The sequence below is a fragment of the Astatotilapia calliptera genome, chromosome 17, assembly GCF_900246225.1.
Source record: "Astatotilapia calliptera chromosome 17, fAstCal1.2, whole genome shotgun sequence".
NCBI classification, from domain to species: domain Eukaryota; kingdom Metazoa; phylum Chordata; class Actinopteri; order Cichliformes; family Cichlidae; genus Astatotilapia; species Astatotilapia calliptera.
The window spans coordinates 7,677,984-7,694,126 of record NC_039318.1 but is presented as its reverse complement, the minus strand read 5'-3'; the positions used below and the strand labels follow the sequence as shown (position 1 = coordinate 7,694,126).

General features: G+C 37.4%; 1 protein-coding gene across 1 annotated transcript; it reads left to right on the top strand.

The window, feature by feature from the left end:
- Window positions 1-1,610: 1,610 nt before the first annotated feature.
- Window positions 1,611-15,027, top strand: rgs5a (regulator of G protein signaling 5a). Its single transcript, XM_026147391.1, has 5 exons — window positions 1,611-1,759; window positions 2,393-2,506; window positions 4,159-4,220; window positions 10,272-10,438; window positions 11,926-15,027. The coding sequence occupies exons 1-5, from the start codon at window positions 1,716-1,718 to the stop codon at window positions 12,088-12,090; spliced, it is 552 nt and encodes a 183-aa protein (XP_026003176.1). The 5' UTR covers window positions 1,611-1,715; the 3' UTR covers window positions 12,091-15,027.
- Window positions 15,028-16,143: the final 1,116 nt, after the last annotated feature.

The window sequence follows — 16,143 nt, the reverse complement described above, 5'->3', positions numbered from 1 at the left end:
ACATGTGGCACTGTGAGCATTTATTCTTATATATTTATAAATAATCAGAGGAATATTCAGCCAGAAAACTGGCTACTGCATTTGCATTATGTGCAAGTCAGATACAGGATTTTTTAGTGGTCATAATTTCTTTCAGAGAAGCATTATCTCTGATCAAATTTCTGGTCAAATCTGGTTAAAGCTGAGTTCATACTTCTGCAGAAAGCAGCACAGCATCTGCCAAAGTACGGGTGTCTTCGAGCCAGGATGTAAATCTTGCTCTCAAGTGAGAGAGTTGATTGCTATGTACATGAGTCATGCATTTCAGCCACCATGTCTACTCTGATGCAGATAATTAATGAGGCGCAGCTTAACCCAGGCAGCAAATAGATGTACATTGCCCAGTAAATGTAACTGGGTAAACAATTTATTGCCGTTATGTATATATGCAATTTTTAGGAGACGCAGTTGGTCGGTTGTAATTTAGACAGCACAGTCAGTTGTGTGACATAAAACAACAATAAACAAAATGAGCAAATGATCTGTAATTAAAAATGTTGAGTCGCAGGGTAAGCTATAATATGGAGCAGTGGGGACAGAACTACCATACTAGAAGTTAGAATTACAGACTTTGGAACTTGGAATATGTCAGTCAAAAGATGAAAATTGATGAAGGCTCTCTTTTAGCTTCTTCAATTTAGAGTTTCTGGTGACAGCAAGTCAAGCCTACAAAAGTCCCAGATTGGGGTTTCAGATATCCATATAAATGGCTTTAAACTATTAATACTCAATAAATTGAAAAGTTCAATTTGGTTAAAAATAACAACAGTTTTGCAGATTTTTGTTTGTAATCAAAATTAGCCCAATAGCCCGACATGAATCAAAAAATACCTTTATAACTAATGTGTACATTTGCCTTTTTTCTTTCTTCTTTGCTCAGTACATTGGGCGGGGAAAAGCCAAATAAAGTGACTTTTTTAAAAAAAGTCTATGTATACACAGCTGACACAATTAACTGGAACAAAACAAGTTAAACATTAGCTCATACTTAGCATCAAACTTCAGTCGCAGTTAAGTTATACATTATAGTTTTATAGTTTTAAACAATAGCATAGTGTATTATTGTGGGGGTTTTTCAAACATAAAGCACCTTGAGCAGACTGTTATTGTGACTTGTGATATACAAAAAGAACTCAATTGAACTGTAAACACATTCACTCTTAGCCACGCTCATGTGTCAGATTAAAAGAAATGTGTAAAATGGTAAAAAAAAAAACATCCTGTAAATAGGATCAGAAAACAAATTGGTACTAACAAATATAACAGGAACTATAAATACAAAATCCAGAAGAACTGTTTTCAAATGCATCACTGCAAATAAAATAAACACACTGACAAGATGGGAACCACACCGTGATTAGCACCTTCAGATCCCTGTTACATAAACTTTAAATCAGTGAAATCTAATGTTCCTTTCTGTATCTGGACCAGTTAATTAAAACCTCAAAGCAAAGAGCCATTCACATCTGAAAACCCACCCTTCCTCAGCCAGGCTACCCGTGCAGTACACATTCCAGTCTGATTGGCTTAGCTGTTGGCCCGCAGCCCAAAAGGCGTCTGTATAAAACTCCCTATGTGCTGAAAGGCAGAGTCAGAAAGGAAAAGGAACCCTGGAGTGACTGTGGGTTAACAGGAAAACTGAATTTGTTCTTTACTGCAATTGAAAGCACTGGAAAATGTGCAAAGGATTAGCCGCTTTACCCCAAACCTGCCTCGAAAGGTGAGTACTGAATCATTGCTTACATCTTAATAGTGTGTTGCTGTGATGTGGTTTGGAGCCCGCAAAGTTTGACTAAGCTTTGTAACCTGTTTGTGGGAGTTCTGTGCCATTAAAGTTAACAGTATGCACTGGAAAGCACTTTAAAGCAAAAAGAAGTTCACTTTATGAGTTTTTACTTTTGTGGTCTATTTTCTGCCTCCTATAAATTATTTTTAAACAGGCTTTTTGACACAGAGAATAATGTACATGACTTGTTTTAAAGCTTTTATTGTTTTACAGATGAATAGTGTATTGCTTAAGCATTCAAACACTGAAGGAGGTCAGGCATGTTGCTTAATGAGAGAAAGAGAAAAAAAAAGTGTGGTAAATACTAAAATAAAAACAAGACCTGGATTTTAGGTTTTGTTCCTGACTTATTTTTTTTTAACAGTTTTAGCAGCTTTATTTCTGAAGCTGTGTTACACTGATTGTTAAAGCAGATTTTTACTTGTGAGTGTAATGTCAGTGTCCTGTTCAAATATACTACTCTGGTTAGAGGATGACACTTATCACAGTGTCACAATTTGATAAGCATCTGGACCGGACTGTTAGATGTTAACGCGTTGTTGTCCCGTTCTTCTTTCTGTCATTCAGGGCTAAGGAGATCAAGTCGAAATTAGGAGTCTTACTGCAGAAGCCGGAAAATGCCATCGACCTCATCATCCCCTACCCTGAGAAGACTGAAAAGAAACCGGAGAAGCTCCAGAAGTGAGTGTTTTTCCCTCCGAGGGCTGAATGTCTGTGATGTGGGTAGTATTTTCCTGATTATCTGTTAACCAGATAATTGATGGTAAAGCGGGAGAACAGAGCCCCAAGCAGGTACAAGATGTGGAGATCAAGTAAAACCTCCCCAGACATTGAGTGGGCTCAGACGTTGGGAGTGTGACGGTACAAAGCTTGAGATTTCAAATGCATTGCCTTGAACAGACTGTGGTAGTGGAAAAATATGTATGAGATGCTAAATTATGCCGGTTTTTTGTGTTTATTTGTCTTCTGTTACTGTACACCTAGACTTTTGGTGTTGTAAGGGAAACTTTTGCCTTTAATGTTTGTTTTTAACATAATGGAAAATGTTTTAAATAAATTGTAGCATAACTAGACTAGAAAGACCTTGACTTGTGTCAGTAAAAGCATGATGATTTTTTTTTTTTTTACCACCTAAAAACCAGCCACAGTGTAGCTTTGAGGAAGGTTTATGTGGCTGTGGCTGAAGCTTTATTTGGGTTTATTTATTATAAATTTGTCTTGCAGCTCCTTTGACCTTTTTGTTTAGTTTGGCTGACAGCAGTCGCAGCAGCTCTCCTGCCTGAGCTGTCAGAACTCCATTTTTTTTCTTATATCATCGAGAAAATCGAATTTATGTTTCGTTATTCCGTAAGCTTTGGTTTGAATTCTTATTATTTATTCTTAACCCTCATTTTTTCTGAAGCACACTTTTTTTCCTTTGTTTTTTTTTAAAGATACAGATTGGGTGTCACTCACTAGCTATTCCAACTATTTTTCCCCCATAAAAAAAAGCAGGCTGCTTTGGAAATGCTCCCTAAAAAGGTGACTGGAAGGCAGCATTGTTTCACAATCTGACTTCTTTGTCCAATTTCTTTAATAAAAGTCCACTTTGAATGAGTTTAAAGTTGGAGCTCAGTGGAAATGACGGGGAAAGATTCAGACATAGACAGTCTATTTTTCCTCTGCAGAAATGTGAAATCTTATAGTGCAAACTCAGTTCAAAAGCTTTCATCTGGCTTTTTTCAGACAAGGACAATACAGTACAATACAATGTGTTTGAATATTTATAGCCTGTTTTCTGAAGCTGTCTGGCAACAGTTCATCAGAGGTTTACTTGGTGTCTGTTGACAGTCATTTTTATTTTCCCCAACCATTTTCAAAGGAAAACAAGGCAAACACTAAAGAATTAAAGAAGCATTTTTTTTTAGGTCTGAGCCTTAATTATTGTGATTATTAACACCTGTGTTGATCAACAACGATCTACGTCTAACCGGCTGCTTTAAAAAAAGAGTCTGAGTGAGATTTCTCAAAGTCAAGGATTGTTTTGGGTTGGATCAGCACTCATGTACAAAGGTGTCTGTACAGTTATTCAGTGAGAAGGCTGAAATGTTTCCTGATTATTAATAAATACATACATTTTACCTTTACTGCCACTTAGCAGTCTCTGCATTGTGCGGGAAGCAGTTTTGTACCATAAGTTTACCTTAATAACTGTTTTTTTGCAGTTTAAATTGTAAGCTTCAAGCACTAACAACATGGCAGCTAAAGACCGTAAAGAAAGCCTTCTTAGCTCCTGAGGTAAGTTTTACACTGTTTTTCCTCCTGACTGAAAAGAGGTGTTTTTGTGCACACAGGCCTGCTCCTGAAGAGGCTTCTCAATGGCGTGAGAGTCTGGACCGGGTCCTGAACAACAGCTGTAAGTCAACCCTCTCTATTTCTCACACTTACACTTTCTTAACCAGAAAGCTCAAGCTGAACGTTTTGTTGCGTTTCTTGTTGTTGCCTATTTTTTGTAAAAGGCTGAGTTTTATTTTTTTATGTGACATCTGTGGCTCGAGAAGTTGGAGTGGATTGGAAGGTCTCCTCCAGTACACATGTTCAAGTAGTGCCCCTGACGTCTCCTTATAAATGTGTGTGTGGCAGATAGAAAGGGTGTTAAGTAAAGCACCGCATGAATAGGTGGATGTGGCTGTTACTAAAAAGTGTTTGGTCTCTAAAGTGTTTTTTCAAAAAAAAAAAAAAGAAAGTTGTTGCTTCTTGATATTGGACCTCACACGTCTTTCAGTTTATGTAACAGCAAAGCCAGAAATGCACACCAACAATTCTGCTTTCTGAAATCCCAAAATTGAACATTTTCCAAGTAAAGTTACCCTTTTACGTGCACCACACAGTGAATTTGCTTTGTTGTACTCATAGAGAAGCCTGAAGAACATCATTATTTTCTTCTGTCCAAAGCTGTCATTTCCATTATGTAAGAGCTATCATTGTAGTTTAACTTTAATCAGTGTCAAAGGGTGAAAACATGCCTTCTTTGAGGTCTGGTGTCTGTCTGCAAGACAGTTTAAACAGAAACAGTACAGCTAGCAGGCTTTGGTTTCCATGACAGCAAACGTGTGTGCTTAAGACCTACATGTGGCCATGGTGTTTTAATTGGATAAGAGAGATGGTGACGATAAGGTTTTGATCTTTATCTCATCCAATATTATGTGCTCACTCTGCATGGGTTTACAGTACACTATGGGTAGCAGGAGCTTGGTGAAATATGAATAAAAAAACCTTTATATAACATCTTTAAATCTTTAAAAAGGGGATAAAATGCATTTATCTAATTATATATCTATCCAAAAAAAACACATAATACACATAATGAAATAGTTTGCAGGGGACAGAGTTATATAAAGAGAGTTTTTGGCATAGATGCTGAAAAATGTAAGAAGAAGGGAAAGGAATATTTACAGTCACTATGCGCAGCAAACACTCAATTTCTGGCTCGGCTGTTTACCTCGCAAAGTGAACAGAAAGCCTGAGAGCCTGCAAGACTGATGATTAACTCTAATGGTTAGCGGTATTTAGTACTACGTGTAAACTCCCCAGCTAATAAGTCACTTAGGTGGCCCCTGCGCATTAAAACAAACCCTAGATACAGATGTTGCTGATACGTGAACAGAGAACCATTTCCTCTACCGAGCTCAGTGGAGTGGCAATGAACCTTTCTAAGTGGCTCCTTCAGCACCGTCTGGGGCAGAGAGATGTACGTTCCTCCAGTGTTTGTATGCTTGAATAAATGTGTATACCAGCCCAGGAAGGTTATGGGTGTTTTGGTTACATCTCTAGGGAGCAGTCTAAGTGATTCCAGCAGCACTGATTTATTGCACAGTTGCCGCAAACTGTCACACCGTGATTATTTATCTACATGATATTTTGCATTAACATTAGTCTTTATGGCTTTTCCTTGTTAAGTCCCCTGGGATTGTAAATGAATTATTTTCTCTCATGCACAGAGATACACTCTGCCCCCCACAACCCCACCACCAACGCCCTCGCACAACAGTCAATATTATGAAGAAAATACATAATGCATAACTACCTGTAAAAAAGGAAAAAAAGATTACACTTGACATAAAAAGGGTTTAATTGGTGGCATAGTATTTTGGTTTAAATTACAGTAATTTCATTTTTAGGGGTTTTGTTTTTAAACGTGTTGCTGAATAATTCACTTGCTATCAGCAAGAAGGTTCACTGGAGCTTAATAAAACTAATTTCATGAGTATCGAGTCAAAGGCAGATACACAAACACTAAACACGAGGCTGTGTTCTTTGGTCGCTGCAGCTCTCATTTACAAACTTGTGCCTGTGCATGTGCGCTTTGCTTTTTGTGTGCCCTTGTACTCGTTCCAAAAAAGACAAAAAAAGAAAAAGCAACAACTTGATTAGGACTCTGAGCTATTTTTAATCAAGCTAGCCATTTAGATTGAAGATAAAGGCCTGAGGCCGCAGCAGAAAGCTTATCATTTGCAGCATATGCCTGTATAGACAATGGGACCTTTTGCAGGCATTGTGTTGAGCTACAATGGCCTTCGGGGAAATGAGTGGCTGTTTTATCAAGCTTTAGTTTGGATAATTATTTTGTGATAACCAAAGTGCTTTTATATTTGTCCATAAATAATCAATTTGTTACTTTTTGACATTCCTGAAAGGTAGTTGTCTAAATGTTTATAAAGTTGTGGGGGCTTTTTTTAAATTGTTTGTGGATTTTTTTTTTTAAAGGTATGAGGTAAAGCCCCACTAAATAACATACACCATCCATCCGCTTTTAATCAGTAACAACAGAAATGCATTGTAATCTAGGCACAGTTTACATTAATTCTGTCAGCTTCTTAATCATGTAAAGTCCTATTTAGACATGGAATGTGTAACATTGGCAGTTTCATTTGTCAAATAAAGGCTTTTGAAACTGAGGTGTCTGCTATGTAATGCTTTAATTATGGTTTTAGTCAGGAGGGGAAAAACAGACATATGACAAATGGAAAACAGGTAGCAGTTAGAAAAGTATAGGTGGACTGATATTTTTCTAAAAAAAAACAGCAACAGTGGTCAGTTATTGAGGGGTTGGTGGGGGGTGGTGGGGGGTTTAGGATTTAATTCATGAAAAATGCCTGACCTTTTCTAAAAGACGGCATGGTTGTCACCCTCTCCCTGGAGTGTGGTAACAGAAAGTAGAGGAGTAACCACAGACATTATACAAAAGACTGACATAGCCTCTGTGACATCACCCACTGCATTGAGAAAAACAGCCTTGAAGCACTGACTTAGTTTTATGTCACTGCCAGCTTTTTGCAGGGGGAGCCAGAAGTGTCCATATTTGGACAAGGGGGAGGTGTGCAAAGTTAGCACAAGCTGCATCCACAGACTTATGTGTCACATAACAATAATTTGGGAAAAATCATACAAAAGACACCAACATCACAAACATGGTTGAAAGGTCCAGTTCAGTGACTTGGGTGAGGAAGTAATCAGCAGACAGCTAGTCAGCACACACCTGTCACTTGGCATTAATATGCGAGCAGCAACAGGCTCTCAAGTATTAACAAGTCTTTTTAAGCCTTCATAAAATTTAGCCCAGCTCTGCAAAAGCAGTCTAGTGGGAAATTAGCCACAGAGACCAGAATCAGCTAAAAACGTGCTATTGTGAGCTTAAACATTTGGATCTCTGTCCTGCATTTGATTCCCCAAGTTTAGTGAAAATTAACAAAAAAACAGTCTTTCATACATAAAACCATGACTCTGGGACTCTGGCAATAGATCCTTTGGGCCTTGTGGGCTGAAGGTTGGGGCCTTTGTGGATCAGACTTATTTCAGTTAATATGCAGTGGGATTAGTCTTTGGAAAATCTAGAGGCTGAGTCAACACTCCTTTTGAACCATTTCTTGTGCTCATTGAGTTGTTCGGAAACAGTTTCTACTGTTTGACAAGGAGTGTTGTTCTGCAAGAGTAGAGTCTGTCATTACTGCCGACTGTGTCTGGGTTTGCACATGGATTTTAGCATTTTTAAATGAAAGAGCATTAAAGAGCTGATAAGTAGATCCTGTCACTTTAGAGAGGATGTGCTCTTAGAGACAACCTAAGTGGCTACATTTTTTAGCACGAAACATTGCTGCTTGGGAATGGAGGAGTTTCTCCTCTACAATCCAAATTATTAGCTTTTCCTAAGTCTTGGCTGCCATCCATAACAAACTTCAGGGCTCTAGACTAACTTTTTGCCATGGGCGTACCGGTACGCCTAACTTTAAAAAGTTAGGCGCACACAAATTTTATAATAATTTATATAATATAATGTGTTTTTCTGGATACACTGTGCTTTTTCAGCTTTCAAAGATTGATGACACCGTGTCAGAGCACTGGCTATGAATTTCAGAAGGATCAGGCCTTAACTTAAAAGAAAAGTTAGCAATAGTTCTTTTCCTATTACAGCTACATCCACTTCTGTCGTGCCTAGGCTGCTCACTAGGGCTGGGTATCATCACTGATTTCTATAATCCATTCGATTCCGGTTTTCAAAGTCCCGATTCGATTCAATTTAGCCTCAGACAGTCAGAAATATTATAATTCTGATCATTTATCAGTACTGACTTCATCAGAATTGTGAACATCACAGCAGATGCCTTTGTGTGAAAGTAACTGAGAATAAAACACAGAAAAACATGAAGCTGATTTTCCTGGTCTGGCTTTTTATAGCAGATAACCTTAAAAATATTCTACAATGTTCTGCATATAAAGTTCAAATTACTTCAGTATTGAACAACAGAAAAAATAGGCTTTCTTGTCGGAGGTCATTCAAGTGAAAAAAAGAAAAAGAAAAGAAAAAGACAGCAGCCGACAGCGCTGTAAACAACAGTAGACTGGTGGGTAATAAGCGAATGAATAATACAGAAAACAGAGATTGGAGACGGGAAACTGTTCTTGAAGTACAGAGAGAGATAGAGAGAGTGCTAGCTGTGCATGAAGTGTGATTTTAATAGTCGTGGAAGCAAAACAGCAAAATTCATGACGACATTGATCAAATGTGAAGCGCAGTTTGCTGCTTCTTTTGCTGCTGGCTCAGTGAATTTTGGTTGGAGAGAGACAAAACCTGCAGCTCAGAATCAGCGCAAAAAAGACATAATCACAGCGCGGACCGGACGCATCAGAACCGCTAAGCTCCGACAGCGTGTCCGTCTACGGGCCGTCGGGTGAGAAAGCCGAGAAAGACAAAGTTGATTCTGATGCGTCGGGTCTGTGTTTACGTCTTTGTGTGGAATCCGTGTACCTGCTCTCATCTGCTGTTTGGTTGTTGTTGAAATGGTTTTGTGAGCTTTAATCTGAGAATCTGGCGTTTCTGGCAAAACACAGTTATATTTAAAAGTCGATTCAGGATTTAATTAATTGATATCGCTTTATTCAAGCTACTCACCTCCCACTGCCACCTGCACTTTCAACTGGACCACGGCCAATCAGAGAAATCCCGCCCCTGACTATCTCTGATTGGTTTAGTCCACGATAGGGGCAAAATGTGTGTCTGTTGTTGACCACAGGGAAGGTTGCAGTTTTTTGGGGGGTTTTTTTGCTACCCGAACAGTTGGTCGCACAGGTGCAACCAAATATTTTGTTTTTAGTCGCACCACTGAAAAATTTGGTCGCATTTGTGACCAAATTGGTCGCACTCTAGAGCCCTGCAAACTGAATAAAAACAGAAGTCTTTATTTTTTCATTGGACGCAAACAGTTTTCTCACAAGTTATATTAATGGTGGACTCAGAACAACCCATGTTGAGTTTTTTTCTTTGTTTTTGTTATCAGTGTTCCTTATCAATGTCACCATTGCTAGAATGACTTTCTGTTCCTTTAATTTATTTATTTTTTGTTTGTTTGTTTTTTTACGTACAGTCATCAAATAAAAAGAAATGATACATTATAGCACATGTAAGTCCCTTTCTTTCTACATTGCTGTATGTAAGCTATTCTCTAATTAGTCCCTTTTTGTAGACAAAAGCTGTTAATAAGCACAGTGGTTGATGATATAATACTGTGATTTGCAGAGATCCTTTTGTACTGTTCTGACATTTCACCTTAACAGCTGACTCCTCTGTATCGTTAGTAAATTGAAAGTCTCTTCATTAAGTGACAAACTTGGAACCCATTTCAAAATAAGATGCGTTTTGTATGGTGTTCATTTCCAGTTTTAACTTTGTAGTCTTTGCGGGAATATGACATTACCCATATTCTTGAGCCATGTTTGAAGTGTAACGGATATACTCAAATCATGTTTAGTTTGACTTAGACTGTCACTGTAACTTAACTGAAGCTTACAATTGCCAACATATTTCCTCAGTGAAGTGCATACCAGGAGAGAGATTTTGATAACAACCTGTGAGTCTGTATCCTATAACATATCAGTTCATGACCTTCTCTGTCGTGTCTCCCTCTATCAGATGGTCTGTCTGCCTTCCGTAGCTTCCTGCAGTCTGAGTTCAGTGATGAGAACATCGAGTTCTGGATGGCCTGTGAGGATTTCAAGAAGACCAAGAACCCAGCGAAGATGGCTGCCAAGGCAAAGAAGATCTACGAAGACTTTATCCAGTCTGAGGGACCCAGAGAGGTCAGGCACTCATGTCACTTCCCTATCCCTACTCTTTCATCAGCTCAGCCTCATAAAGATGATAGATAGTTAATCTTCAAATTAATCATACATTGCTTGTTTCACAAAGTGGAAACTGATGCTTGACCTCTTACTTTAACACTCTCCATACTCTAAGTATTTCATGTGTTCACAGTATGTTCCAGGTCAAACTGACCCAGGACAAGATTTCCATAATGACTGTCTATGCTGAATTCCAAAGCACAGATCTGTTTGGAATGTAAAAATAGTTTATCTGACATTATTAAATGACTCATTAATCCTGTATCCTAAGTTGAGAGTGAATTTGTTTTTGATTTCACAATGCCAAAGTACCATCGCTACAACCTTCAATTATTAATATAATTCATTACGTTAAATTATATCATTTTATATTAACATTATTTTATACTTAATAATGATATAGGCAGCATGGTGGAGTTAATAGTGCTATCCCAAAACAGCAAGAAGTTTCCTGGTTTTAAACTCGGCTGGGTCGTTTCTGTGTTTGTAACTTCTCCCCCGCCTGTGTGGGTTTTCTGTGCTCTGCCTGCCTTCCACAGTCCACAGGTTCACAGTTTCAAGACTGACTAAGAACATTGTTTGCCACAATTTGAGGCATACTGGTGGATCTAAATAGATACAGGTTAAATTTGACTCAGAACAGCCTTAATGTACAAATATTTGCAGCATTGGTACAACTGCACAACTTTTTTGCATATTTTAATCTTTGCGTGTTTGGGCCACTTAAGGAAAATCCATCAAACCAGGCTAAGAATGATTAAGTAACTAGTAATAATAAAAGAAAAGTTAAAAAACAAAAAGCAGGAGAATGACAACCAAAACACATAGCACCCTAGATTAGCAATCACTCCACAGAGAGCTGTATATAATATATATAAAATTGGTTAGAGGCAGAATTCAAATTGCATTATTTAGAAACAAAAGCATAATATTCATCAGCCTTCTATAACCAAACTTTTTAAAACTGAGAATCAATCCAGCATTTGGAACAGTGGTAATTCTTCTCTTTTGCAACAAAGAGAAAGAAGAATCATTTATCTGTTGCTTTTATCACCATTGGTACACTCCGTAACTAACATGGAGAAAACCATGACTGAGTCTTCCAAGTGAGTTTTGAGTGAACAAGTTTTAGAAATACTTGTTTTTATTTCATAAGATCTACCTTTTTGATCAGAATGACCTTATAAAATTAGAAATAACAAAGACTGTAGCCTCTGTGACATCACATTTAAGTGTAAAATTTCAGGTTATTGCTGTTACCGTCTTGGCAAACATATTTGCATGAGAGGTTAGACTAGATAGAAACAGATGCCTGCCTGTTAGTGCTAACATATTAAAATATTACTCGTATTTTCACCCGTATTTTATATCAACTTCTCTTATTTATCCTAGTTTTACTTGCTTCTGAGAGAATTTTGGTTTTTTGTCTTAAATCTCTCTAACAGGTCAATATTGACCACTTCACCAAGGATGTGACCCTGAGGAACTTGGTGGAGCTTTCCCCTTCAACCTTTGACCTGGCCCAGAAGAGGATCTATGCCCTCATGGAGAAAGACTCCTTTGGCCGTTTCCTCCGGTCTGAGCAGTACCAGGAGCTCCTGGTCAACTAAATTGAGTAGCTAGGGCAGGGGTGGGTAGGTGGGGAGATTTTAAACAGTAGCTAGATGGTTTGAAAAAAAGAAAACTAATGAAGAATTTCGATTAAATATTTATAATAAACTACTGTGTGTGTGTGTGTGCAAACTATAATCTGGAAGACTTTTGTTTTCCAAAATCCAAATTGTGAATGTCATAGATATTACATTTCAAAATTACATTTTGAATTCAGCTAAAGTGAAAAAAATGCCTTTTGAAATAGCCCCACCTTTCCACCCACCCACCCCCGCACACACACGCACGTTCCTAAATTTGGACTCTTAAACTTGATGGTTTCCTAGCATGACCTCAAATGTAAATCAAAATTTCCTTTGAAAAAAGTACAGGGATGCACCAACACACACCAATATACACACTAAATCTATATCAAAACATGTAAAAGTAATCTCTATGGAAACCAGACAAATCTTTAACTAGGTCAGAAAGTTAGTTCTTCAGTTTGGGATTTGAAAATCATTCTTTTGAAAAAATCCCTTATAAACATAACCTAACATATACTTACTACTTGCATCACAGTGTTGGAACTTTGTCAGACAGATTTATCATTATGTGTAAGCTGGGCCCCATTGTTTACCATGCACTTTTGACACATGGTGGTAGCATGAAAAAGTAAAAGAGATGGAGGAAGAAGATGAGAAGTTTATTGTCTCTGACCTGCTCCATTTGGTCTGAAAAACTAAGGCATTCCAAATCTATAAAGCTGAGTAACTGGAGAAAAATGAGTATTCCCCTACTGTAGTTGTACAAAGAAGTTGCTGGAGGTTGCTAACAGTCATTATTAAATCGATTGCTAAGGCCTAGTCACTAAAATCTAACCACACGCATTGGTATTGCTTTCCGTTGCTAAATGACATTAGTTGCAAAGAGCTATAAATTGCTGCACCAATAACCTCCTTCCATATCTTTGGTCAATAGTATATTGCTGCGGTTCCAACATGAATACATGCATGGCGCCGACTTGGCCTCAAACACTCACCAATTACTCATTATGCAGTTGTGAAACTCTGAACAGTGTGACCCATACCGGAAACATAGACTGTTTGCCTTGAAAGCAAAAGTGACAAGACACAGCTTTTACTTTGAAATGGAGTAGTGCCTGTTTCAAGTTTCCCTACCGCTCAGTGGTTACATAGTGAGTGTTTTCAAAAGAAAGAAAAACTGTAAACCAAGTCACAAGTTTAAGATAAGACGATGAAAAACATTTTGCAGTTTTGCTTTTATTAAAAAACCTCAAGATTCACCTTAAATGTACAACAATGTTAAATCATTTTAGAAGACATTAAAGTTTTATCCAGAAAGATGTGACTGTGATATGTGAAGTGTTTTGTGATTTCCCCCCCTTAAGACCTTATTGCATGGAAAGTAGAGCAAATGACTTTTTAAAAGGTAAAACAAAGGGAAATTAAAGTGGAACGGCAGTAAAACAGTTGGTTGTTTTGAATCAGTTGATTGCCTGAATAATTTGTAGCATGGACCAAATACTTTGTCTTTTTAATAAAAGAATATCTCACATAGTGGAGTACTATCAATGCATGACTAATATTTATCACATAACCTATTTTCTATTTTGGTTCTGGTCTGTTATCTCACCCTCACATAGATATAAAAATATGGATTTTCACTACACCCAACCTTTTGGTTGTAATGTATCCTGTGTGAGCCATCCTTGAGGACAGTGCTGGCTAGTTGGCTAAGTGGTGGAGCTCCTTGTCTACCACTTAAGTGCAAGTTGCTAAGATGGGAAAATCAAGTAGGAGGGAATCTCATAAATAGAAGTAAACAGAACAGTGGTTTCATACAAAGAAAGATCTTTTTCCCATGTCACAACACCAAAGCTGTACTGTATGTATGCAAGCCAAGTCAATAAAAAGGTCCAGATCTGCTTTTAGTGTAAATTTACTTTTGAAAAACATGGGAAACTGATCTTGCATGTTTTCAGCACTAGACAATCCCTCAAGTGGCTAATGAGAATGATCTTATGATAAAGAATGGAGCACACAGTTAAATCCTAAAATCAAAGTGTAATGTTAGCAACATTTATAGCAGCATTACAAATTCAAAAATATATGCAATATCAGTTGATAAAGCCAACCTTATATGTACTTTCCTGTTTCAGACTACATTTTATACTTTCAATCACAAGTTATTTGTCACTCTTCTATCCTTAAGAGTATTCACCAACTTACACAAGACTATGCTACAATGAGATGTAATGTTGGATTTGGTGTTGGTGTGTAATGTTGAAGTGTCCTTGATATATGCATTTAGTTAAATGTAGCAATCGTTGAGTGTGATGATATTTACTCTTGATTTATGTAATAACCAACAGAAATATAATTATATAATCAGCATTTATAAGTCCTTATTGTTCCCAAAAATTCAAATATATCACAAAAGAAAAAAGAAAAACTAAAAATTGTGCCGATCTGGACATCAGGCGTGATATATTTTCTACTTTTTCAGCTTATCTGAATTTCTAAATGTGTTATTATGAAATGCATCGGACCACCAAATTGACAAAGATTCCTTTCAGGTTTAAAGAGAAATGACAAGGATTCATGATGGCACAGATTAGCCAGTCTGGTGTCATAACCTGAAGAGTGAGAAGTCATCAATCAGCATCATAGAAAAAAATTAAACAAAATTAAAATCAATAAGGGCTTTAATGGTGCTGACAATGCATTATTGGATGTAGCTTGCATGTACGTTTTGGAGTCAATCACATAAAAATATATATGCACACAATTCCTGAAGATGTATTTATTTATACATGTAAATATCTAAACGTGTACAGATTTTCTGAACAGTGAAATCCATGATGCTCTGAATGGAGATAAGGCAAGTACTCTTTCTAGTGTTCTGTATCTCTTATAAAAGAGGAAACATCTGTCTTTAAATTGTCATTTTGGTTTTTCTTTTTTAAGTTATACATACGGAACCTGTTGTGGGCCTAAGCATTGTTTCAAATATCTGCTAGCTTGGTTGTAGCGCCTTCCTATCAAATAGTTGGAGCATAAATCCAAAAAGATATAGATATAGATATAAATAGATATATAGTTGATATAAAACAAAAGGGGGAAAAATGTGTTTTTCAAGGCCTTAGTTCAGGGCCAATAATCAACCCCCACCGACCACCCAAAAAAAGTGTCTGCAATTATGTAACAGAAACAGTCAAAGACAAACAGCACTGAAAAACAAAGTCTCAGAAAACATATTAGTTTATATATTTACTTCATTTTTCTTCCATCCCTTCTTGGAATGACTGGGTTGTTTTAAAGAATCTGCATGTAAAGAGTGCACCACCAAGAAACATCAGCGATGACTAAAGAGCAGAGCGGAAACAGATGCAGCTGACTAACTAGCTGCCAACACAAACACTGTCAAAAGCTTGCATGGATGCATCCGTCACTACCGCGCTTCCTAGAAATAGATGGAAAAGGTCAGATGCCTTTGTTCCCCAAAGGAGGTTAGTGACTCTCTGACAAATGTTTCTTGAGCTTGTAACATATGCGGGACACTGTCACATTTATAGACTCGGACTTGTAGTATCTAAAGTCTGAGCACTAAAACATGGCAAGCTAAAAGTCTGACATTTTATTTGATAGCCAAAGATCTATCAATACTCTTTCAAACAATCACTGCTGAAACAGATGAGTAAGCAGATCAAAACTCAAACATCTTTGGCTCTGATTTCACACACTGTCACTCTCAGTTTACTTTACCTGTCATATAATATTTAGTTTTTTATTTTTGTCTCTTGCCACAAGACATAGCATTTCACTCTGGCAGCATTTTATGTTTTACGATATGTTTTCATAGACTTATTAGCAGTTAAAAAAGGAATCCAGACAGTTCCAAGTATGGAAAAAAGGTAATCAGACATGAAAAGAAAAAAGAAAATTATATAACATAAAATGTGATGTTTTGTTGAGGGATTCAGGTTCAACCTATAGCGGTGGGATCTGTGTGAAGTTTTAGGGACATGTTGGTGACCGTACTTGGGAAAA